Below are 27,468 nucleotides of genomic sequence, written 5' to 3' on the forward strand. Positions count from 1 at the left end.
CTTTTAGGGCTGCTCTGTTCTTTCATCAGTGTAGCTCTGGTTTAAGAAAATTATACTTCAATTTTGTTTGATGAGAGAACATGGAGGCCCTATAATAGCACTGTCACAAAGCGACACTTATGGGTTTTTTGGTCCCCTGCTACAAATCTCTTTTTAGTCTGTCTTGGTGATTTAAGAATTGCATAGGGTTAATATGACACAGTTCATTTCCCCGGATGCAGTTCTTTCTAAGTGGAAACATATGGTCATTTTCAATTTTTATGATCTATTGCTTAATTTAAGAACATTTTCATTTCCTTTAATAGATTTTAATCCTTCACATTCATTTAAAAACAAACATGCTTCAGTTAATGTTTAAAAAATATGTCTTCATACTTGAAAGGCATTTTATGCTAGTTGAACAAAAGTAGATTTCATTAAAGATGATATTTGAAATTTTGAATGAGGATTTAGAAAATTCATGGTATTGTCTTGAGCATCTTTAGAAAAAGATCAGCCCCAAATTAACTTGTGGCTTATTGACATTTGGTCCCTGTGGTCTGTTTAATAAATCCCATGTTTGTTGTATGTGTCCTCTCCTTTTCTCTTTTCATTTTAACATATATTTTTTATATTTATAAAATGGCATTTTATATAACAGTAAATATTAGTGACAGCTTCATCAATCAACATGAATGAACTTTAGAAGTATATTCTTGGTTAAAGGAGAAAGCAAATCCAGGTAGGATACTATCTGTATAAAGCACAAAGCAAAGCAAAACTGAACCACATATTTTATTTTATTTTATTTTTTTTAAAATTTTTATTTATTTTTTTATTTTTTAAATTTTAAAATCTTTAATTCTTACATGCGTTCCCAAACATGAACCCCCCTCCCACCTCCCTCCCCACAACATCCCTCTGGGTCATCCCCGTGCACCAGCTCCAAGCATGCTGTATCCTGCATCAGACATAGACTGGCGATTCAATTCTTACATGATAGTATACATGTTAGAATGTCATTCTCCCAAATCATCCCACCCTCTCCCTCCCTCTGAGTCCAAAAGTCCATTATACACATCTGTGTCTCTTTCCCCGTCTTGCATACAGGGTCGTCATTGCCATCTTCCTAAATTCCATATATATGTGTTAGTATACTGTATTGGTGTTTTTCTTTCTGGCTTACTTCACTCTGTATAATCGGCTCCAGTTTCGTCCATCTCATCAGAACTGATTCAAATGAATTCTTTTTTATGGCTGAGTAATACTCCATTGTGTATATGTACCACAGCTTTCTTATCCATTCATCTGCTGATGAACCACATATTTTAGAAGAAATGTATTTATAATGAAGAAAGAAGTTTTAAAGCAGGAATGATAAACACAAAATTTAGGATAGTGGTTATTTCTCATGGGGAGAAGCAGAAGGATGGCACAACACAACAGTAGGAAAGAAGAACCCTTAACTTGACTCGTCTTGAAGTTTAATTCAAAAGATCCTTTTCCATTCTTAAAAATTAAACCGCAGTTCCTGCTTAGGTAGCAGCCAGGTAGTAGAATAATTATTAATGGTTTCTAAGCTTTATTTTTGGGGGCTCCAAAACCGCTGCAGATGGTGATTGCAGCCATGAAATTAAAAGACGCTAACTCCTTGAAAGGAAAGTTATGACCAACCTAGATAGCATATTCAAAAGCAGAGACATTACTTTGCCAACAAAGGTCCATCTAGTCAAGGCTATGGTTTTTCCAGTGGTCATGTATGCATGTGAGAGTTGGACGGTGAAGAAAGCTGAGCACCGAAGAATTGATGCTTTTGAACTGTGGTGTTGGAGAAGTCTCTTGAGAGTTCCTTGGACTGCAAGGAGATCCAGCTAGTCCCTCCTAAAGGAGATCAGTCCTGGGTGTTCATTGGAGGGACTGATGTTGAAGCTGAAACTCCAATGCTTTGGCCACCTCATGCGAAGAGTTGACTCACTGGAAAAGACTCTGATGCTGGGAGGGATTGGGGGCAGGAGGAGAAGGGGACGATAGAGGATGAGATGGATGGGATGGCATTAGCTACTCGATGGACGTGAGTTTGAGTGAACTCTAGGAGTTGGTGATGGACAGGGAGTTCTGGAGTGCTGCAATTCATGGGGTCACAAAGAGTTGGACACGACTGAGCGACTGAACTGAACTGAACTGAAGCTAACACTATGGGGCATCTGTCATAACTTGGATTAATTTTGCATGCCCTTTCATTATTAGTTGAGGACTTTTTTGAATATACTTGATGTTGGCAGCTAGATTTTAAAAAATTAATAGATTTTGTTTTTTGAACAGGTTCAGGTTTGTGGAAAAATTGAGTGGTAAGTTCAGAGAGTTCCCATATCCTCCTGCCCAAGTTTTCTTCATTATTAACATCTTGCATTGGCATGGCACATTTGTTATGGTTGGTAAGACAGTAATGACACATTATTGTTAACTCAGGGCTTCCCTGGTGACTCCGAAAATAAAGAAATGAAATGCAGGAGACTTGGGTTCAATCCCTGGGTTGGGAAGGTGCCCTGGAAAAGAACATGGCAACCCACCCCAGTGTTCTTGCCTGGAGATTCCATGGACAGAGGAGCCTGGCGGGCTACAGTCCATGGAGTTGCAAAGAGTCGGACACAACTGAAGTGATTAATATGCATGCATTATTAACTAAAGTCCATTGTTTACATTAGGGTTAATTCTTTGCACTGTACATTTTACAGATATTTTAAAGACTTTATTTTTTGGAGTAGTTTTATTAGCATCACAGAAGTATTGAGAGGTAGGCATAGAGTTTTCTCATATGTCCCCAGCCCTCACACATGCTCTACAATGAGTTTTGAAAATTTTAAAAATGGCCCTAAAACTTAGTTCCTTTAAATAAGTGCTGTGCAGTTTAAGGGCTTTGAATTTCATTTCCGTCAGTTTTGAATAATTTTGTGACCCCATCATGCTGGGCCACACTGGAGGCAGCGTGACCCTGTATTCTGCTGCCAGAATACTCTTCTGCTTATCCCATTAAAAGGTGTTCCCTTTCCTACAGAAGAAAATGTCCCTTTTGGAATGCCAGGTCTGCCCCTGCTCCTATAGAAGATGAAAGCTTTGTTTAATGTAAAAAGACACCAGTTATAAATGGAGTTGCATCTAAATGCTCATTTGTGAGTTCGTGTTTAGATTTTAAATACACTTATTGAAACAATATTATAAAAGAGGGCTTCCCTGAAGGTCCAATGGTTAAGACTTCACTGTCCAATGCAGGGATTGTAGATTCGCTTCCTAGTGGAGGAGCTATGACCCCACATGTCTTGTGGCCGAAAAAGCAAAATGTAAAGCAGAAGCAGCATTGTAACAAATTCAATAAAGACTTTAACAATGGTCTGCATCAAAAGAATCTTTAAAAAAAACAACTTTGATATCACACATGATGTCTAGATCGACCTGCCAGCCCAGACAACCTGTTGGGGGATCATGATGTATCATGATTAAATGTAAGGCTGGACTCTAAAGTCAGGCTGTCCAAGTTCCTGACTTAGCTCTGTCACTACAATGTGATCGTTCCCGAGTTACCTTACCATTTTGTGCCTCACTTTCCCAATCTTTAGTATGGAGATGATAATAATACCTACTTTACAGAGTGGTGAGACTTATGGATAATGCATATAAATGGGTTAGGAACATGCTAGCATAAAGTCTGTGAGCAATACAACTGTTATTGTATAATTCATAATGTATCAGAAGTGCTCAGGCATCCAATAAAATCTAATTACCATGTTAGAAGAAAGTTTGAGAGAAAATATGTTCAGTATTTCAGACAAGGATGCTACGAACGCACTTTCTTTCTCCTTTCTCTACTGCGTTTAGGTCAGTAGAGTCGAGGAAATGACAACTCTTAGTTCTCAGGCACTGAGGTGACAGAGGAGACCCCAGAGGTCAGGGTAAGAGCAAGGAGCCCTGCGAGGAGAGACAGAGCTGACAGCAAAGACTGAAGGATCCCAGGTTGGGGACCAAGTGTTCCTGGGGTCAGAGCTTTGCTGGGGCCTTTTAGCTGGTTATGTCCCCACTCATGTTCCACTGTTGATGTCACTGTTTCTCTTCTCTGCAAATAGGCTCGTGCTTATCATGCTCACTTGCTCAGTCGGGTCTAACTCTTTGTGACCCCATGGACTGTAGCCCGCCAGGCTTCTCTGTCCAGGGAATTCTCCAGTCAAGAATAATAGAGTAGATTGCCATTTCCTTCTTCATGGAATCTTCCTTACCCTGGAATCGAACCTGTGTCTCCTGCATTGGCAAGCAGATTCTGTAACATCTGAGCCACATATAGCTCCTTGTAATGTTTGCCGTGGGACTTCATGTTACCTATCTTGGAAGAAAGCTGGATGTGAAAAATTCCCCCATCATGTTCTTCCCTCTTGTTTTTCTTTTTAGATTCCTCTGCTCTTGGGAGATGCAAAGGGAGAAAGTTAGGAAATGTGACGTTTAAAATAGTTTTCTAAATACTATCTGTAATCCTTATTTCAGTGCACTCTGAGATTTTACCAGAGAGGAAGTATGTTTTCAAATTAATGCACAAATGAGGCAATATATAGCCATGGACTGAGGTAATACTGTACTGTTAATTAAACTATCAGGAATCACGTCTTTTTGCCTTTTCATACTGTGAAGAGCTGACTCGTTGGAAAAGACCCTGATGCTGGGAAAGATTGAGGACAGGAGAAGGGGGCAACAGAGGATGAGACGGCTGGATAGCATCATTGACTCAGTGGACATGAGACTGAGCAAACTCTGGGAGATGGTGAAGGACAGGGAAGCTGGTGTGCTGCAGCCCATGGGGTTACAAAGAGTCAGACACGACTAAGCGACTGAACAGCAATAGCATCAGGAATCAAGAGTAGTTTTAAGAGCTCTCTCCTGCATTGCAGGCGGATTCTTTACCGACTGAGCTATCAGGGAAGTCCTTTTAAGAGCTCTAGGTCCTAAAATTTGAAACTAATTTGTAGAATCATAATTCTTATCCTTGAATTTAAAAATCAAGCCCAGTGCTTCTCCAGATTCTCTTCTAAAATTAATTCATATGGAAACTGTGTTCCAATAATTGATTGTATACAAGTTTATATGTTCATTTATAAAATCATAACAATGATGGGAATAATCATTTGAAACAAGAAATTGGAACAGGTTTTTTAAATGTTTTGAGAAAACCTTTTATAGCAAGTACTTAAAATGTCACATCCATTTTAATATCTAAAAATATTCTTTTTTTGAAATATTCTTTTGTAGCTGTGCAATGGAGGATCAGTGACAGATCTTGTGAAAGGATTTCTGAAGGAGGGCAAAAGAATGAGTGAGCCCATAATTGCCTATATTTTACGTGAAGCACTGTTGGTAAGGCAGTTTAAATTATTCGTGCATTAATTATGAGGCAGTTCTAGTTAAATAAAAAATGTGTATCCTATTTTTAGAAAAAACACTTCATTAGTATTGATTGATGCAAGAGTAAGATGCAAAATCTGAAATATTTAGCATAACTAATTCCTCTTTTCCACTAAAAATCTACCCTCCTGTGTCTACAGAATCCTGAGTTTTGATCTCGTAGGTATATTTCTGAAATCAATGATGATGAAGGTAGATACTGTATATTTTTACAAATAGGTTTTTATTTGCCATTATTTATTTATTTTTAACAGCCATTATTTAGAATAAGTATTTAGAATTTTTCTTCTATTGAGATTAGCACATTCTAAATAAAATATTTCCTAAAGGCCAGGAGTTTGCCCTGGTTTTTCAAAATTTTTTTCAGTCCAAAGTGGACATGATGTACTTTGATTCGACTGACTCAATGTGAAACATTTACAAAGGTTTGAGTGTTAATTTTAACGTGTTCACTATTGATTTTGTATAAATGCATCCTTCTGAAATAAAATGTGTTTTTATTTGGTATTTCCTTCAAAAGTCACCATGTTTATTTTCCTCTTCCAGGGACTTCAGCATCTGCATAACAACAAAACTATCCACCGTGATATAAAAGGGAATAACATCCTGTTAACCACTGAAGGCGGAGTTAAACTCGTCGATTTTGGTAAATTTTGTTTGAAGTGCATGAATTAGAGCTGCAAAATGAGTAGTATGATTTGATCAGTTTCCATCAGCCTTACTTTCTAGGCATTGACAGTAGAGAAAAAAGAAAACTATCTAATTGAGGTAAGAAAGTTGTAGAGATTTTTAAAACTTTGGCAAATGAGAGATTCTTAGAAGAAAGGATGAGTTCTTTCAAGTCAGCCAGAGTGTGTCTGTAATGCCCCTGGAGCAGTATGTGGTCGATTCTCTAAAACAGACGGGCTCCAAATGATGACACTGAGTCGAAGTGGTAGCACACGGCCCTTACTGTTGATTGCTTTACTGATGGGCAGGTGCCCAAAGCCAGGGTTTTGAGACAGGAGAGGAAATCTTCAAATGTCTCTGGGGTATCTTCCCTTCTAAGAAAGAAGCTCAAGTCAAGATGGTCTCTTTCTTCCTTGGGGCCTTCTGTGTTTTACTGTGATGCCTGCAACCACCTGGTTCTATCCTGAGATGTTCCATCCCAAGCCCTGAGAGATGAGAAGAAGGGTCCTTGGTGGCACAGCCCAGCCTCTAAATCAGCTCTGAACCTCCCCTCTCTCTGGACCTTTTGTCAGATGAGATAATACATTTCCACACTGACTGAGCCAGTTGAAAGTGTCTGTATTGGAGCCAGGGGCACCATAGCTGACACCTTTGCTCCTCCTCTTCCAGTCATGACAGAGCTCCTTCCCCCTCTTCTCGCTGGATCCCCAGTAACACTAGACACCAGAGAGAGTGGGCGACATTATTCTGGGACGTGTTGGTATCGTTGTCATCCTCCCCTTCCTGCACTCAAGCTGGGGAAGGTATCTCTCCTCTGTATATTTCTGTATTTCTTTGCTTATCACATAGGATGATAATGGTCTTTTTGGTCTTTATATGTAGGTAAAGATACTTAAGCACATATTAGTAGATAGTCAGGGTCATTAAGAAGTGGGACTATGTCTTCTATTTTGTAGACTTAATACTTTGGGAAGAGTAGTTCAGTGAGTAATCATTGAATGAGTGAATCTTTCTTCACTTTGAATACTGGGAAATGAAGCTTAGGGAAAGTAATCAAGTCACTTTAGAAATGAATCGTTTTAATATCCAAGTATGTGGGTCTCTAGTGATCTGGCTTCACCTAGGAATGAACTTCAGAGCATCTAGACAGGAAGAGCTGAATAGCATATCTTTCAAATGACCACAGTTCAGTTCAGTTCAGTTCAGTCACTCAGTCGTGTCCGACTCTTTGCGACCCCATGAATCACAGCACACCAGGCCTCCCTGTCCATCACCATCTCCCGGAGTTCACTCAGACTCGCGTCCATCGAGTCAGTGATGCCATCCAGCCATCCCATCCTCAGTCGTCCCCTTCTCCTCCTGCCCCCAATCCCTCCCAGCATCAGAGTCTTTTCCAATGAGTCAGCTCTTCGTATGAGGTGGCCAAAGTACCGGAGTTTCAGCTTCAGCATCATTCCTGCCAAAGAAATCCCAGGGTTGATCTCCTTCAGAATGGACTGGTTGGATCTCCTTGCGGTCCAAGGGACTCTCAAGAGTCATCTCCAACACCACAGTTCAAAAGCATCAATTCTTCGGCACTCAGCCTTTTTCACAGTCCAATTCTCACATCCATACATGACCACAGGAAAAACCATAGCCCTGACTAGACAGACCTTAGTCGGCAGAGTAATGTCTCTGCTTTTGAATATGCCGCCTAGGTTGCTCATAACTTTTCTTCCAAGGAGTAAGCGTCTTTTAATTTCATGGCTGCAGTCACCATCTACAGTGATTTTGGAGCCCCCCAAAATAAAGTCTGACACTGTTTCCACTGTTTCTCCATCTATTTCCCATGGAGTGATAGGACCGGATGCCATGATCTTCGTTTTCTGAATGTTGAGCTTTAAGCCAACTTTTTCACTCTCCTCTTTCACTTTCATCAAGAGGCTTTTTAGTTCCTCTTCACTTTCTGCCATAAGGGTGATGTCATCTGCATATCTGAGGTTATTGATATTTCTCCCGGCAATCTTTATTCCAGCTTGTGTTTCTTCCAGACGTGTGCTTTTTTTCCCTCAGCTGAGCATTTGAAAACCAAGGAGCAGCTTGACAGCGAATGCAGCTAGCGTGTGTTATTAGTTGAGTTTAGAGCGGTGCGTTTGAACAATCTGGCTGAGTTAGGCTACTAATAAGAACTTGTGCCTGAAATTATAAAAAACAACAATAAAAAACACTCTTCACTGCACTGTGGACAGAGCCATGACTCTCCTCAGAATAATTTTGGCTCCACCCTTAAAGGACCCAAACGGAGAACTTAGTATTTAACTTGAGCTCTTATAATTTCCTTGCTCTAAAATATGGCTACCATATACATGAGCTCAGTCACTTCAGTTGTGCCCAACTTTTTGCGACCCCATGGACTGTAGCTCACCAGGCTCGTCTGTCCATAGGATTCTCCAGGCAAGAATACTGGAGTAGGTAGCCATGCCCTTCTCCAGGGGATGTTCCCAACCTAGGAATAGAATCTGCGTCTCTTGTGTCTCCTGCACTATAGGCAGTCTTTACCTGCTGAGCTAGGCTTGGCGGAAATTGTTAAAACAAGTGTAAATAAACATCTTCTTTAGTAACACACACCCCCCCAAAAAAAACTTTGATAAACCAGTCACTCTGAGAAAAGCAACTTTCTGGAACACCCTCCAGAGTAGTTCAGAGTAAAAATATACACCTGAATAATAAATAAAGTGGCCTTCATTACGATATCTTTAGAAAGTTGTCATAAGTTGGAAAGCTGACAAAATGAGAACTTTGGTTTTATACTAATTGATTTAAAGACTTTGCTGTCAGCACCGATTAGGAAAGAGCCTATGATATGTGCTCCTAGTGTCTGATACCAAAATGCTATTATTTGCATATAAAACAATGCTTATATCTGTATTCTCCATCATAAAAGGACATGGATTCAACTCACCTAAAATGGTTTAAGGTTTTCATATGGATTAAAACTTGAGGATGGGGGTGCATGCAGAGTAAAATTTCTCAAGGGCAGAAGAAATAAGATGTGTTAAGCCCCAAACTGCCGAATCAAACTGAAAATCAATGTCCTCATTTTATGTTTAAATCAGATTTTCAGCGAAGGCCACAGCTGGGAGTAAAGGGGTTTAGAGTACATTTTTATTTTAATTTCTCACCTCATAAAGTGTGTGGTATGCTCATTATCGGATATTGAAGATCTGTACTTGGATGGCTGCCAGTCCTCCAAGTGTTCAGAATGGAACTCCACCACCTCATCCATCCCTGGAAATCTGTTTCATATCAAGAGTTTCTTGTCTTAGAAAAAGTCTTAGTATCTGTTTTGTTGCTCAATCCAGAAATGTCAGAAATCTCTGATTCTTGAGCTACCCATTATTTTCACCTCCTGCATCTACAGTGAGTCACAAGCTTCTCTCTCTCTATTATAAATCCCCAGACCATGTCTTTATCACCCTTCCCTGGTCCTCGCCGTTATCTCTGACCTGGGCTCCTGCAGCTACACCTTACCAGCATCCCTGCATCCAGCCTCGTTCCTTTCCTTCCAGACCATTGTCCACACTCCATCTGCAGCCAGAAAGCTCAGCTGACCCGGCCCCTCTCTTGTTCCATGTTCTGTTCAGTGGTTTCCTGTAGACATCACAGTCCTCTCGGCTGCCCTGGAGTAAGCACTTAGTCATTAACACCTGTTTTACCCCTTGGTGCTCGTGAGGGACTCCCTCTTCCTGTGACCTATGGGCCAGGTCAACTTCTTTCAGTCCCTTAAAAGTACCCACCCTCTTTCTCAGTTAGGGCTCTTATATATGTGCTGGAGGAAGTACTTCAAAATTGGTTAACATGCTTTTCTCTTGTTTATGCAAGAATGTGATCTTCAACCATCTGCCAGAGGCATCTCTTTCTCTGGGGGGAGGTTAAGATTTGTTTCAGAAAGAATGCAGTAAGATGGCTGAGGTTAATAATAAAAAATAGGAGTGTATAGCAAGACCCAGTTTGTCTCCCTAGGAAGGTCTGTCTAAATTGCATTATCTTCTCTTTAAAATATGGAGGGGGAAATTCCAAGAATCCATCATAGGGTTTCCCTTAAGAGTGAACAGAAAGAAGATGGAAACTCTTTCTGGTTCTTGGGTAATTGTGAAAAGGTGAAGCAGAGAAGGAGGTGGGACAGCGAAATGAGCTTTTGAAAAGTGAAGGTGACAAGATGGCAGAAGGGAGCTCTTAACCTCACCCTTTCCACCACCGTCACTCCACACCCCAGAGAAGGGCCCTGCAGAGTCTGTGCCGGTCCAGACGGCAGTGACCGTGTGGTCCTGACCTGGAGGTGGAGACTGATTAGGTAGAGGGAGCACTTAGGCATGCCAAAGTTCTCTAGACCCTTATCCTCTGTTCCCATTAACCCAACAGTAACTCGAATCTGGCTGGGGAGTTTCTAGAGGGGGTTGCTCAGGATGGGCAGTGAGGCACAGAGCAGATCACCTAGGCTAGGTCTGACTAGGAATCACAGCCAGGCCTTAGACCCTTGCCTGCCTCAGCTGAGTCTTCATGTGCCAGGAAGGTCGGCAGGAAGGCCTGCCTGCAGGAGAACAGGCCACAGGCTCGCCAGATGCAGACTGTGGCATGAGAGGCCGGGGGAAAGACACATGGCCCCAGAGATCGGAGACCCACCACACCCCAGGACCCTCCCCCTTCTCCTCTCCACAAGGTCTTATAAGCCACACAAGGTCTTATAAGCCATCCCTCATCCTGTACAGACAGTAACATCTTCAGGAGGGAAGAAGGGTTGCCGTCTGAGAGATGGAGTGAAGGCAGAGATGGAGCAAGGGCTTTCATCCAAGAGAGAATGAATTCTTTCTCAAAGGACTTAGGATTTGGGTCTAAGCTTTACTTCTCCCAGCCAGTGGATAGAGGCATGCTTTGTCAGTCACTCAGGCATGTCTGATTCTTTGCGACTCCGTGGACTGTAGCCCACCCTGCTCCTCTGTCAGGGGACTTTTCAGGCCAGAACACTGTAGTGGGTTGCCGTTTCCCCTTCAGCGGATCATCCTGACCCAGGGATTGAACCCGTGTCTTCCTGTATCTTCTGCATTGGCAGGTGGATTCTTTACCACTGAGCTACCTGGCAAACCCCTGGGTAGGTGCATAGGAGAGGCCATAATAGTGAGAGCCCAAATGAAGAAATCACAGTTACATTCTTGCTATGTATCTAAGTATAATGTCATTGAATTTTGTGACCAGTTACAGACACAATGCTTTCCCTGCATAGAAGCCTCCCCTCGTTGCTGTACCCAGGTGACTTCTGTCTGCCTGGCTGAGAACCTCTCCAGCACTCTATTCTTTCTTTTTTGTTTTAATTTTTATTTTATATTGGAGTATAGTTAATTAACAATGTTGTGTTAGTTTTAGGTATACAGCTAAGTGATTCAGTTATATATATATATATATATATATATATATAAAATCTGTCTTTTTTCAAATTCTTTCCCCATTTAGGTTGTTACAGAATATTGAGCAGAGTTCCCTGTGCTGTACAGTAGGTCCCTGTTGGTGATCTTTTTTAAATACAGCAGTGTGTACATGTCAATTCCAAACTCCTGGCCTATCCTTCCCCATCCCACCCTTCCCTCTGGTAACCATTAATTCGTTCTTGAAGTCTGTGGATGTGTTTCTGTTTTGTAAATAAGTTCATTTGTATAATTTCTTTTAGATTCCACCTATAAGGAATATCATAGGATATTTGACATTGTCTTTCTGACTTACTTCACTTAGTATGATTATCTCCAGGTCCATGTTGCTGCAAATGGCATTATTTCATTCTTTTTAATGACTGAGTAATATTCCATTGTATACATGCATCGTATCCTTTCTTCAGCCAGCCATTTGTCACACTCTATTGTAATCATGTGTTTAACTTGGCTGCTCTCCCTGCTAAAGTGTGAGGTTCAGGATGGCAAGCTGTTTGGTCTGTCACTCTGTCCCCAGAACCAAGTTTGACACTGGCATATTGGAAGTGCTCAGTAAATACTCTTAAATGAAGGAGTGAATGGGAAGTAGGACTTTCCATATAATTCTGTGACCCTGAGAAGGTCACTTAAAATCTCCAGGGACAACAATAAGAAAAACAGTGTCTATCTCCTATGGTTGATCATTGTGGAAAGTAAATGGGATAATACAGGTGAACTGCTTAGTATAATTATTGACACTTTATAATTTTAAAAACCTGCACTATTAACATTATTGTAAAACAATACTGCCACCTCACCCCTAGCTCAGTATTGTACATATAGTAGGTACTTGAAAAATGATAAGCAAATACTTTAGTTAAATAGTTGCTAAATAATAAAAAATCTGGTGCACCAAAATTGGTGCCTCTTTCTGTTTTTTTTTAATAGCCCTTTGCTAGAGTCGATTGGGTATTAACTTTAAATATCAAGCTATTTAATTACACTAATAGTAAGATTCAGTTTGCTAGTGCTGGTTATAAATGCAGCCTTTAAGAAAATCTTTTGTTTTCTTCTTAAGTGGGCTAGACTTTCACCAGCTGCCTCAGGGAATAAAAAGACAAGTGAGCTTGCAGACATTATTAATGAAATACATTAACAGTCACTGGTATACAATCAATCAATAAATAACATGACTTCCCAGGAGAGAAACCCCTTTAGGCAAGTCAACTAAGGTCTAAAAAAGCAGTCCTCATTTGGAATAGAAAATGCAGGGGAGACCAAGGCAGTACTCAGTTCTCATTTCTACAGATTTCTCCCTGGGGACCTTCATTTCCAATGGAATAGTTAACATTTCAATACAAAAGTACAAAATGTACTTCTTGTGATTTATTTAGACATCGTTCTTATGACAGAGTATTTTATGGCTTTCAATCTCTTAGTACCCACGTGCCCAATTTTAGGCCAAATCCCCAATAAGTAATGTAGGTCAAAGAGAAGTTGTGACTTATTCATTAATAACCCGTTTCTGTAGCATCACGTGACGCAGGTCCACCTGAACTTAAAAACTATGAAGTTCCCTCCATTCCTTCCTTTTTTCTGGAATCACTTAAAAGCTGTTCAGTGGGGCCGAGTAATCATGGGAGTCGGGGTGCAGCTTAGCATGAGGTTTGGGCCTGAAAGGGGTGAGAGGGGTGTCCTTGGCTTGGGACGTTGAGTCCCAGAGGGGACAAAGAGAGTGTTTCTCTAGGGGGATGGTGGTGGCCCCAGTCAAGTTGTCAGAGCCTGAACTGGGTAAGAAGGGGATCCGTGTGGCTGGGATTCTACATGGAGACAAGGGACAGGTTACATAAAGGAGGCTCGATACTATGAGGAAATATACTGAGACCAGTGGGAGTCAGATTTTTTACTGTTGGAGATGAGAATTATGAATATGGAAAGAGAACTGAACCCTATGATTCTGGATTGCATTGGAAGTGTCTCTGTGAACTCAGGGTTTTCGATATACAGAGAGGTATATAAAAATAAATTTAATGTGTGTGTGTGTCCTGGTTACCTGGCTATGTCCACTAAAAGGACACGCATGCTTGATGCCCCAAGAGCAAGCACATCAAGTACCTAGCTCTTAGTTTTGAAACACAATTCTCAACTAATAGGAAGCAAGGATTTGTGGGAAAAGACTGATTTTTTTTAAGGCTGAACAAGCTGAGCCTGGAACTTGATGTGCCAAGAAGTAAAGAAAAGCTCAAAGAATGATGGAGACAATGTCAAAAGGACATAGAAGCCACATTGAAGTGATTCTCACTCACCAAATCTGGGACAATTTGAACTTCACAGTAATGATAATAATGAAGTGACAATGGTATCTGCTGAATAAAGTAGAAATCCATAAATTAATACTTGCATACTTACAGACATCAACAGATGAATGGAAAAAATCAAAAGCTTTTCTTTACAGAAGAATGCCAACTTAATGAATGCAGAAGAAATAGTGAAATTTTTGAAATTATCTTTTGGCACCCATCATCGTAATAATTGGAGAAGGAAACGGCAACTCACTCCAGTATTCTTGCCTGGAAAATCCCAGGGACGGAGGAGCCTGGCAGGCTACAATCCATGAAGTCACAAAGAGTTGGATACGACTGAAGCAACTTAGCACATAGTAATAATTAATCCATCCAAAAACTTCAGTGGATGCTAAACTAGTGAGTTAAGTTTTTATTAAAAATAGGATATTTAGCCTCTAAATACCTCTGCATAAGATACTTAGGTACAAAACAGAAAGAGAAAACTTTACAGGCTAGAAGCCTGGCAGACACAGACTTAACCAAGTATAGAAAGTGAATACAACCATGTGACAAGTGGAAATCACATACCACCCAATAGGAGACAATGAGACTTCCCTTCCATGATGGTCCTGCCAAAAATATTAATCACGAGGGAGTATCTGACAGGTCCAAGTTCAAGAACATTCCACAAAATAACTAGCCTGAAATCCTACAAAGTACCAAGGTCGTGAAGTTCAAGGGAAGCCTAAGGAACTCCTTTAGATTGAAGGAGAGCAAAGAGACAGGACAGCTAAATGCAGCATGTGATCCTGGATTAGATCTTTTCATTGGAAGGACATATTTTGTTGTAAGGGTACTTGGGACAATTGATGAAATATGAATGAAGTCTATAGGCTAGATGGTAGAAAGGGATCAGTGTTAAATTTCCTGGTTTTATTAGTTGTATTGCCGGTATGTAGGGGAACATCCTTGTTTGTAGCAATCATACATTAAAGTATTTGGAGGTGAAAAGGCATCAAGCAGCCCACTTACATTCTGTGGTTTACATACTTACATACTTATATGGTTGAGGAAAGAATATTATTTGTACTTCTCTTGCCAGCTTTTCACTAAGGTCGAGATTATGTCAAAAAATGTAAACTATGGAGAAAATTTGGAGACAATACAGATGTCTAAAGATGTTTATGTACATGTTTAAAGATTATGTAATAAGTACAAATACATATTTACCAAATGTGTGTATTTGTTGTTTGAATGTTATGCATCTTGAAAACTGGAGAACTAGTGTTTTATATAATGAAATGATATATTGAAAAAAAAAGAAACTAGAGGAAAGAACTATTTTTAAAAGCTTGAGAATTTTCATACCTATACAAAAAGTCAATATTTTCCTCAGCTCGAATTTATTTTTGTACTTCAGAGAGGTGACCTTTATTTTATTTGAAAGGAAAAGCGTTTATAAATTCTTTCATTTTGTAAAGCAAAACCATGCATAAATGGGCTCTTTATTTAGACCTTGTGGTTCGAGCTGAAGCTGTGGTCTCCAGTGTTTCAGACTGAATATTTTCTCAAGTTGAACTAAGCAGTTTTACGTTACAGATAGAGTTATATGTCTTGGTCAATGGTCTTTCAGTTGTAAGGATAGGAACCGCAAACTAGCTCCAGAAGTGAGTAAGATTCACAAGGCAGTCTCCTGGGTAAGAAGAACAGGACGAAAGGGACTAGAATGGACAGAAGAACAGAAGGCAGGAACCAGGACAGCTTGCTGCCTCTTCCTCTCTCACTGGAGAAACCCGATCTTTCCTCTCTGCCCCACTTTTTACATTTTTAAATTTATTTTTTAAATTTTGGCTGCTCTGTGTCTTTGTTTTGGTGCATGGGCACTTCTCTAGTTGCAGCACAGAGGCTTAGCTGCCCTATGGTATGAGGGGTCTTAGGTCTTAAATGATAGACCCTCCTCTTAGCACTGTGGTCATCCTAAGTCTTTGCATCCGTTCCTCTAGAGTGAACCAGTTTTGGTATTTCAAGTTCATTTACTGGAGGCCACTTTTTGATCCATGTCTGAGTCAACCAGCCAAACTTGTTAGATGCAATGTTAGGGGTAAGCTGTCTGCTTAGTGGGCTCATATCAGTCACTTTAGCCTGATTCAAGTTTTATGTTTTTCCTTCCACCATATACCACATCCTTAATATCCACTCCCACACATATTCTCTGAATTTCTATCTACGTAAAGTTTAAAAAATCAAGTAGCTCTTTGTGCCACACCTGTAGGGTTCTTGTGGGACTAGAGTCTGATTATAGGTTTAGGAGCAAAGAGAGGTAATTGTGGTGGATGTATATTAGAGGAGACCATTAAGGTAGTTTCCTTGGGCAAAGGCAAGGTTAATCTCCTCACATGGGCTACCTCTACTGACAGAGAAGATTAATCAGAATTTAGGGGTTCAGAGCCCACCTTCAATAGGATCTTCTCACACACCTGCATTCCAGTTTTCGGGATCCCATTGCTTCCCAGTCAGTGCCTTGATTTTAATGGTAGACACCCTTTGAAGTTGGGGGAATTCAGTTTGCATCTTAATCCAGCCACTTGCAGGATGAGATTCTGGGTTTGGTTTCCATCAGTCTCAAATCTGGCTGCAGGAGAGAAGGGTCTCTTTTGGGGGCAGACATGGAAGCTCTTGGGTCATTCATGCAGCGCTTACTGGGAACTTGAATCCCTGAGCTCACCCTTTTCTTTCCTCATTTTGTCCGGCAAGATTAAAAGCAACAAGCCAGTCTCAATACACTTATTCACTTGACCAAAATGTTCAGAGATATCGTATACATGGTCACACTGATCTGTTCCTCTAGTGAGTGTTTAATTATACGTGTTCAATGATGGTATTTTGTGTATCTCTATTGCCATATCATGGCATGGATTGTTGGTACTCTCTTGACTCCTGGAAATGGAGCCGTTAATGTCTTTGAATCTAATCAGATTTAAGCGTCAATTTCAGAAACCCCAGGACCAGTTCAGAAAACTCATCTTTAAGATTCTGTGCCTCTGGCACCACTCTGAGCACTGATATCTGCATCTGTCAGAGTTCTCCAGAGACACAGCTCAAACAGGATGTGTACTGTGTGTATATAGAGAAACTTATTTTAAGAAAATGGCTCCTGTGACTGTGGAGGCCCGATGACTTCAAAATATGATGGGGGGCTGGTGGGCTGAAGACCCAGGAAAAAATGCAGGTTGAGTCCAAAGGCTGTCAGCTGGCAGAAGTCCTCATCTGGGGGAGATCACTATCACGGTCTCTCACTGCACGAGGCTCATCCACATTAAGGACAATAGTCAGTCTTACCCAAAGTCCGCTGATATAAATGCTAATTCTCATCTGAAAACCACCTTCCTTGAAGTATCCATAAGGACATTTGACTAAATATCTGGGCACCAGGGCCCGCCAAATTGACACACAAAATTAATCATCACAGTGTCCTAACCTCACCAACAAAATGAGGGTATTAGATGGTATAGTAAATTTTATGGTCCCAGTTCTCATCCCTGCAGTGTTTTGCTCTTAACAACAAAACCCCAAGCTCTTCCCTTTGCTCCCTTGAGATGTCAAGGGTCTTGTCCTGTGGTTATAGCAAATCAAGTTCCCTGAAGTCATCTGGTCTTTTTGAACCACCTTGGAAACCACATATCTGATGTTTCTTCTCACTCTCAGACCTGAGTCCTAACCACAAATATAAATCCTGCACATTTCCCCCATCCTGGAAACAGGACATCAGCCATAGAGGACAGGGTGGCTGCCCAGCCATCAAACAGTACAGGAAACCTTATTAGAAGGACTTAATAATTCCCGAGCAATGTAATCAAAGCAAAATGCTGAAGAATTGTTGACACAAACCTCCTTAATGTTCCTGTGGCTTTGACTTTTAAAGGCTTATTGCCCTCTCTTCTAATCTGTTTTCCATTCAGCCCGATCTCTTGTTGGCTTCTGTTCCTTTTAATATCTTCTCTGTATCCCAACTTTCTGCCTGGAATTTTCCATCTCCGGCCTCTTCTCCTTTGACGTGCTTATATAACTGTTTACTTTGGTGACTTGTTCCCTTAGCTCCTCTCTGTACAAGTTGATTTTCCTAAACTTATTTACTTCCTGCAGGTCCTGAACTCATAATTTGGATTCTTGTTGCCTTTTAAAGTAATTATGTCAATCATTTTAAACTGAATTTTGCATTTTTATACCTTATTAGCTAATTTTCTTGTGGGAATTTATGTTAAGTAAAAATGCTGTTTGTCCTCAGGAAACTCGCTTTTTTGTCCAGCTGAAGTTTACTAACCTGAAAATGATCATGTTAGATGTTTTAACCATTAAGCTGCCTTCTATCTCTGAAGTTGGTTCTGTTGGAAAGATGATCTTGGGGTTAACAGTTATTGCAGAAACGTTCAACAAACATGCGTCCTCTGTCACGCTTTCATAGGTGTGTGTATTGTGTTTGACTTGAGAATCATCTAATATTTTCAGACTCAAGGATTTCTTATTCTACTTACTTGCATTTTTCCTTTTTCACTTATTTTGAGACTTTTTTGTTTTTCCTGCTTCACATTCCAGGCTAAATTTTTCTTGTTTCTATACAGTTTACAGAGACCAGGTGTAAAACATCCTTTCTGCAGGATCCCAAAAACTCTTAATATATGACACTCCACTAGCATTGTGGGCTTCCCTCATAGCTCAGTTGGTAAAGAATCTACCTGCAATGCAGGAGACCCCGGTTTGATTCCTGGGTTGGGAAGATCTGCTGGAGAAGGGATAGACTACCCATTCCAGTATTCTTGGGCTTCCCTTGTAGCTCAGCTGGTAAAGAATCTGTCTGCAATGCAGGGGACCTGGGTTCGATCCCTGGGTTGGGAAGATCCCCTGGAAAAGCAAAGACTACCCACTACAGTATTCTGCCTGAACACAGTCCATGGGGTCACAACGAGTCAGACACTACGGAGTGATTTTCACTTTCACTTGCACCACTAGCATCGTAACTCATTATCCCGGATATACCATTGGAGTGAAGAAATAGCCAACTTAATTATGAAATATTCATAATAGTTATATTTTAATACCATCCTTTAAAATTATCTTTGTATGTTTCATAATGTATATATAAATATATCTGGAAACATATGGAAAGTAGTCTATGTCTGTATTAGGTATGCTTGCTCAGAAGTTCCTTGTTGTTTGGAATAGTGTGATCAAGGAGTTTGGAGGCCAGATGTTTGCTTTAAAAAATTCTAAATTTATATTAATATAGATAAAAGTAATATACTTTCATATTAATATAAAACCTAATGATCTTAGGCTTTGTAAACTCATTATTATTGGCCATTACCCTTGTTAATCTTCTCCTTTATTTGTAAAATCTTTCTTGTTCTTGTATTAGAGTTCTGATTGTAGGCAGCAGAAACTTAACTCTGACCCACTTAGGCAATAATACTGAAAATAGCACTGAGTGACGTGCAAAGTCAAGGGAGAGACTGGGCGATCTGGCCTCCTAGGAAAGGGCTGTGGCGTCCCTGGACCTCCAGAACAGCATCACCTGGAGCAGCATCACTTGGGCTAATCCTTAGAGCCCCGACTTTGGATGACTTGCTCTAGTCACCTCCCTGCCTGACTGTCTCCACTCAAGATTCACATTTCCAACAGAAAATCTGAATGGTCTGTCTTGGGTCCCATAATACATCCTAATGAACTTCTCAGCATCTTTCTCCATATATTTCCTGTGGAATGTGGAGGGATGCCCCTTTCCTGTCATCCATATCTGTAAATTCAAACACCAGGGCATGACTGCTTGCTGAAAAATGCCAATTTAAGTGACATCATCTTTTCTTTATCTCCAGAAAGAAGAAATAACTATCAAATGATTAGTCTGTCACTTTCTTGCCAGAAGCAGAACTTTAGATATTTTACTGAATCATGTTTATTTTCTACCCCTTTTACATTTTGCTTAAATGACATTTGAATTCTTACAGAATCTTTATGAAGTTGAAACAGAAATGTTTACTGAGGGAAAAATAAAATTTTTGACTTTTCATAAATCATTAGAAACTGTTAGAATAAATTTTAATAGATTTATAATCAATTTTAAATTGAATTTCTTTAAAATCTATTTACTCTTCCTACTTACAGAAATAAATGACTGTACTCAGATACTGTCATAAAAGTCAAGCTTAGTTATTTATGCCTTTAGTTCATAGAAAAAGATAAGATGAAATGTTTAGATTAACATTTAATGTTTTTGGAAGCTGAAATACTTGGGGAGAGATGCGCATTTTGGGGAAACGTGTGTTAAGTGTTTATTCCCTTTCTTCAGATCATCTTTTAGAGATATTCAAGAGAACCTTCAATCTCAGATTAGTTCATCTTCTCAATTTCAAAAACAATTTCATGAGGATATTTTTTCTGTCAAATAATAAAATGTTTAAAGGCAAAATTTGAAGGCTCAGATACAGATCCCATTTAGGCCAAGATCCCACTTACTACATCAGTGGAGGAAGTCCTTGAGGGAAAGAATTAATGTAGAACCAAAACATACCACTCAGCCCTCAGCTCAAGTATATTTCCACCAGTGAAAGGCTTTTGACTGAATATGACCTTTGAATTTTCATGACCTTTAAATTTGATACCTCATCTTGGAGGTATCAGATATATCCAGTTTTAAACCTTAATTAGTGTCTTTGTTCTACTTGACTTATAAGGCAAACAGCCAGAGCCTAAAACAAATGTGACACCCAGGAGGTACTTTTCAAAGCAAGGATGTCAGGGAGTTAAAGTTCACAATTTGGAACTAACAGAAGCAGAAGAGAGAGACAGGTTGAGATGGTTGGATGGCGTCACTGATTCAATGGACATGAGTTTCAGCAAACTCCAGGAAATAGTGAAGGACAGGAAGCCTGGCGTGCTGCAGTCCCTGGGGTCACAAAGTGTCGGACATGACTTAGCAACTGAAAAACATGAAGTCCAGAGTGAGGTCAAGGGAAGAAGCATCGTGCAGCCAGAGGAGCAGAAGTATGAGCCGTGAGGAGGGAAGACTATACTCCGGATTTTCTAAAGAGCCAGTTATGATTGTATCTAACCAGGTAGAATTAATGGGATGAAAAGATTGAAACATTTCATTAAATCTCATTGTAATCTTTCTGTATATAGTCTCTCTAAAGGAAAATAACTGATCCTATTGATGTTGGTTTAAATATTAATAGATGTGATGGACTGGCCAAAAGTTCATTCAGGTTTTCTTATAACAGCTTATGAAAAAACCTGAGTGAACTTTTTGGCCAACCCCAATAATTTATTTGAAACTTCCCATCAGGTGTGATTTGTCCCAAGATGATAGATGGAAAATAATTTTATTTGCATTCACAAGTCACCTTCTATGTGTATGCCACCATATGAAACAATCCAGTTCACTAGAATTTAGTAGTGGGCTGCAGCTGATGCTAAGTCGCTTCAGTCGTGTCTGACTCTGTGTGACCCCATGGACAGGCAGCCCACCAGGCTTCTCTGTCCACGGGATTCTCTAGGCAAGAATAATGGAGTAGGTTGCCATTTCCTTCTGCATTAGTAATGAGAGGAAGGAGCAAAGGGAGCCTACCATTCAGATCACAACCATGTGCAAAAATATGGAATACAGACAAATAGTTTAAAATCTAGAAAGTCAAGGCTGTAGAGATTAGTATAATCTGGAGCAGATGAAGTCAGCATGGGGGAATTTAAGCTTGACATAGGGCTTTAAGTTTGAATAGGTTTGGATACGAGAAATAGAAAATAGGAGGACCATTGTATGTCTTGGCTATGCAGACATCCTGAGTTCGGGTGCCTTAAGTTGAAGTTCAAGTCCAGTGACAGCTGTAAGAGAATCATATTTGTAAGCAGATTTGTTGCAGTTGAAATCTCCTTAACCTAAGTAATGAATGCAAGAAAGTAAGTCTGGTCTCTTCCTTCCAGGTGTGTCTGCTCAACTCACCAGCACCTGGCACCGTCGGAACACATCTGTAGGAACGCCGTTTTGGATGGCTCCTGAGGTCGGATGGAGTTTTTTTGAGGGAGACACATGGGATGTTTGATTCTTTCTGAGTTTTGTTTTCATGCATGCTGTAGCTCCATATGTGTGTTACAATCTACTGGAAGAAAATGTCAGTTGTGTTGTCTTTATGTGAGATATTTGCATGTGTGAGGAGTGACCTGGGAGATGATAAATGGGCTGTGAGTGAATATATGAATACATGAAAGACTGAATGAATAAGTCAGACGAGGTAGAGAGAAACTACAGTGGAATGGTGCAGGTTTGAATTGCAGGTCCCCTTACCTGCAAATTTTTGTCAATAAATATAGTACCTGTATTTTCATTTTATAGTTTTTCTTTTTTATTGAAGTATAGGTGATACACAATGTTGTGTTTCTGCTGTACAGCAAAGTGATTCAGTTATACATATATATATATTCTTTTTCACTATAGGTTATTACAAGATATTGAGTATAATTCCCTGTTCTGTACAGTCAGAGAAGGCAATGGCACCCCACTCCAGTATTCTTGCCTGGTAAATCCCATGGATGGAGGGGCCTGGTGGGCTGCAGTCCATGGGGTCACTAAGAGTCAGGCACGACTGAGGGGCTTCACTTTCACTTTTCACTTTCATGCATTGGAGAAGGAGATGGCAACCCACTCCAGTGTTCTTGCCTGGAGAATCCCAGGGACAGGGGAGCCTGGTGGGATCGCACAGAGTCGGACATGACTGAAGCGACTTAGCAGCAGCAGCAGTACAGTAGAATCTTGTGGTTTATTCCTTTTATACATAGTAGTTTGTATCTACTAATCCCCAATCTCATTTTACAGATCTTTAAAGTTTGTATTTAATCAGAGCTCACAATATGTGGATTCAAAAGAACCAGGGTTTGAGTTCTGGTTCTAGCCAAACTGTTTCAGCTTCCTGCCCTTGGGTGTGTCATATATCAGTTTCTCTGTTTTTGAGGCAGAGATAGCAGTACGTGGATTTTAAGCTGTCAGGAGATTGGAACCCTTAACCCATGTGTTGCTCGGGGGTGAGCTGTACTCACAACCTTACGTTTTCATTAAATACACTTTCTATTGGAATATAATTGCATTATAATGCTGTGCTTCTGCTGTACAATGAAGTGAATTCACTTACAGCTAATATAGCTATATATATACAGCTAATACATACATATATATATACACATACACACACACACATATACCTCCCGCTTGAGCCTCCCTCCAATCCCTGCTTCCCCATCCCAACCCTCTAGGTCATCACAGAGTGCCCCGCTGAGCTCCCTGTACTATACGATAGGTTCTCATTAGTTATTTATTTTGTACCTAGTAGTGTACATGTCAATCCCAAGCTCCCAGTTCATCCCACCTTACATTTCCCCCGCTGTGTCCACATGTACCTTCTCTAAGTCTGCATCTCTATTCTTGCCCTGAAAATAGGTTCATCTGTACCACTTTTCTAGATTCTACATATATGCATTAATACCTTTCTGACTTACTTCACTCTGTGTGACAGACCCTAGGTCTATCACATCTCTACAGATGACCCAACTTTGTTCTTTTTAATGGCTAATATTCCATTGTATGGGCTTCTCCGGTATCTCAGTAGTAAAGAATCTGCCTACAGTGCAGGAGAGGCATGAGACCTGGGTTCAGTCCCTGGGTCCAGAAGATCCCCTGGAGGAGGGCATGGCAACCCACTCAAGTATTCTTGCCTGGAGATTCCCATGGACACAGGTGCCTGGCGGTCATGGTCCATGGGGTCGCAAAGAGTTGGACGTGACTGAGTGACTGAACACATAGTACATAGCATGCTGCTGCTAAGTCGCTTCAGTCGTGTCCGACTCTGTGCGACCCCATAGACAGCAGCCCACCAGGCTCTGCCGTCCCTGGGATTCTCCAGGCAAGAACACTGGAGTGGGTTGCCATCTCCTACTCCAATGCATGAAAGTGAAAAGTGAAAGTGAATTTGCTCAGTCATGTCTGACTCTTAGCGACCCCATGGACTGCAGCCCACCAGGCTCCTCTGTCCATGGGAATTTTCAGGCAAGAGTACTGGAGTGGGTTGCCATTGTCTTCTCCGAGTACATAGCATATTCCATATTAAAAAGCAGAGACATTACTTTGCCAACAAAGGTCTGTCTAGTCAAGGCTGTGGTTTTTCCAGTGCTCATGTATGGATGTGAGAGTTGGACTGTGAAGAAAGCTGAGCACCGAAGAATTGATGCTTTTGAACTGTGGTGTCGGAGAAGACTCTTGAGAGTCTCTTGGACTGCAAGGAGATCCAACCAGTCCCTCCTAAAGGAGATCAGTCCTGGGTGTTCATTGGAGGGACTGATGTTGAAGCTGAAACTCCAATGCTTTGGCTACCTCATGCGAAGAGTTGACTCATTGGAAAAGACCCTGATGCTGGGAGGGATTGGGGGCAGGAGGAGAAGGGGACAACAGAGGATGAGATGGCTGGATGGCATTACCTACTCGATGGACATAAGTTTGAGTGAACTCCGGGAGTTGGTGATGGACAGGGAGGCCTGGTGTGCTGTGATTCATCGGCTCTCAAAGAGTCGGACACGGCTGAGCGACTGAACTGAACTGAACTGACCTCATCTTTATTCATTCTTCTGTCAGTGGACATCTAGGTTGCACAGATCTCTGTTAATGATATTTAGATTTTGTTTTTAAGTTGGATAGAAATATAAAAGTGCCTTTTTTGTTGTTCAGTTGCTCAGTCTTGTCTGACTCTTTGTGACCCCATGGACTACAACATGCCAGGCTCATCTGCTCTTTACCATCTCCCAGAGTCTGCTTAAACTCATGTCCATTGAGTCAGTGATATCATCCAACCATCTCATCCTCTGTCATCCCGTTCTCCTTCTGCCTTCAGTCTTTCCCAGCATCAGGGTCTTTTCCAGTGATGTGGCTCTTCACATTAGGTGGCCAAAGTATTGGAGTTTCAACTTCAGCTTCAGCTTCAGTCCTTTCATGAATATTCAGGGTTGATTTCCTTTAGGATTGACTGGTTTGATTTCCTTGCTGTCCAAGGGACTCTCAAGAGTCTTCTCTAGCACCGCAGTTCAAAAGCATCAATTCTTTGGTGCTTAGCCTTTTTTATTGTCCATTTCTCACACTCATACATGACTACTGGAAAAACCATAGCCTTGAGTATATGGACCTTTGTTGGCAAAATAATCATCTCTGCTTTTTAATACACTGTCTAGGTCTGTCATTGTTTTTCTTCCAAGGAGCAGGCGTCTTTTAATTTCATGGTTGTAGTCACCATCTGCAGTGATTTTGGAGCCCAAGAAAATAAAGTCTTTTACTGTTTTCGATTGTTTCCCCATCTATTTGCTGTGAAGTGGTGGGACCAGATGCTGTGATCTTCGTATTTTGAATGTTGAGTTTTCAGCCAGCTTTTTCACTCTCCTCTTTCACTTTCATCAAGAGGCTCTTTAAATTCCTCTTTTCTTTCTGCCATAAGGGTCATGTCATCTGCATATCTGAGGTTATTGATATTTCTCCCCGCAATCTTGATTCCAGCTTGTACTTCATTCAGCACAGCATTTCACATGATGTAGTCTGCATATAAGTTAAATAAGCAGGATGACAATATACAGCCTTGACTTTATTTAAAATCGGATGCAGGCTTTTAACCAATATTTATAGTAGGTCCTATGTTGAGTGTCTCTGCTTAGGGCCACATCACATCCTGGAAGATTCTTTTGAGCATCACCTGTGGGAAGATGTAGAAAAACTGCTAAAATAGTTGAGGAGAAGTTTTCTAGAGTTACATCTTTTCTCCACAGTCACTTTAATGTTAATGCTTTTAATCCTTTTAGTTATATTTATCAGTAAAAAATATTTATGTTTGAAAACTTTGCCATCTTTGGGAAAAGCTCTGCTATTTGCCTACATCTTTCTAGGGAGTGACAGGAAGAGAACTAATTTAAATACTGCATTAATATTGCAAAATCATAGAATTAAATTTGCTGGAAGATTAAGTCCTGGTGTGCTGTTCCTATTTTGATACTAATTCAATTACTACTTGCAAAAAAAGGTAAAATATAAATGTAATGTAAAATATGGAGAAAGGATAAATTATCTTAAGAAACTTTTAAAATAAAATATGTGTAGACTGTATAGTCATATAAGCAAAAACAAAATTGAATAAAAGAATTTCAAATGTGGGTTTTTTCTTCAATTCTGATATATTACTAGTGTTTTAAAACCTTGTGAAAAGTTTAAAAATGAGAAGTTAATAACATCTACCTGTAATACCAAGCTGTACATCTTATCTGCATATATGAATAATTACTATAATAAATACTATAATATAACTATATGATTTCTATTAAATAATTAATAGTCTAGTTTTATATTTTAGTATACTAATTTATAGTAACAAAGCTATTATTATATTTTAAGTTTGTCATTTAGTAAAAACAATTTTGATTAGTGGATCTTAGAAGCACTCTATGAGTAAAGTTAATATTTTTATCTAAAATATAACTATTAGAATAATACATGAGTTAATAATTAAAATTAATACTCCTTCAGTTCAGTTCAGTTCAGTCGCTCAGTCGTGTCTGACTCTTTGCCACCCCATGAATCGCAGCACGCCAGGCCTCCCTGTCCATCACCAACTCCCGGAGTTCACTCAGACTCACGTCCATCGAGTCAGTGATGCCATGCAGCCATCTCATCCTCCATCGTCCCCTTCTCTTCCTGCCCCTAATCCCTCCCAGCATCAGAGTCTTTTCCAATGAGTCAGCCCTTTGCATGAGTTGGCCAAAGTACTGGAGCTTCAGCTTTAGCATCATTGCTTCCAAAGAACACCCAGGGTTGATCTCCTTCAGAATGGACTGGTTGGATCTCCTTGCAGTCCAAGGGACTCTCAAGAGTCTTTTCCAACACCACAGTTCAAAAGCATCAATTCTTCGGCGCTCAACCTTCTTCACAGTCCAATTCTCACATCCATACATGACCACAGGAAAAACCGTAGCCTTGACTAGACGGGCCTTAGTCGGCAAAGTAATGTCTCTGCTTTTGAATATACTATCTAGGTTGGTCATAACTTTCCTTCCAAGGAGTAAGCGTCTTTTAATTTCATGGCTGCAATCACCATCTGCAGTGATTTTGGAGCCCCCCAAAATAAAGTCTGACACTGTTTCTACTGTTTCCCCATCTATTTCCCATGAAGTGATGAGACCAGATGCCATGATCTTAGTTTTCTGAATGTTGAGCTTTAAGCCAACTTTTTCACTCTCCTCTTTCACTTTCATCAAGAGGCTTTTTAGCTCCTCTTCACTTTCTGCCATAAGGGTGGTGTCATCTGCATATCTGAGGTTATTAATATTTTTCCCGGCAATCTTGATTCCAGCTTGTGTTTCTTCCAGTCCAGCGTTTCTCATGATGTACTCTGCATAGAAGGTAAATAAGCAGGGTGACAATATACAGCCTTGACGTATTCCTTTTCCTATTTGGAAGCAGTCTGTTGTTCCATGTCCAGTTCTAACTGTTGCTTCCTGACCTGCATACAGGTTTCTTAAGAGGTTGGTTAGGTGGTCTGGTATTCCCATCTCTTTCAGAATTTTCCACAGTTGATTGTGATCCACAC

At 40.4% G+C, this 27,468-nt stretch overlaps 1 protein-coding gene across 1 annotated transcript in view; it reads left to right on the top strand.

Annotated features, from left to right (window-relative positions):
* The window catches only part of MYO3A (myosin IIIA), a 159,219-nt gene that overhangs the window by 14,919 nt on the left and 116,832 nt on the right, over positions 1-27,468 (top strand). The window contains exons 3-5 of the mRNA XM_018057111.1: positions 5,269-5,373; positions 5,968-6,067; positions 21,788-21,864. Of these exons, the coding sequence (XP_017912600.1) occupies positions 5,269-5,373; positions 5,968-6,067; positions 21,788-21,864 (282 nt within the window). The remainder of the gene's footprint in view (positions 1-5,268; positions 5,374-5,967; positions 6,068-21,787; positions 21,865-27,468) is intronic.

Source organism: Capra hircus, chromosome 13 (genome assembly GCF_001704415.2).
Source record: "Capra hircus breed San Clemente chromosome 13, ASM170441v1, whole genome shotgun sequence".
NCBI classification, from domain to species: domain Eukaryota; kingdom Metazoa; phylum Chordata; class Mammalia; order Artiodactyla; family Bovidae; genus Capra; species Capra hircus.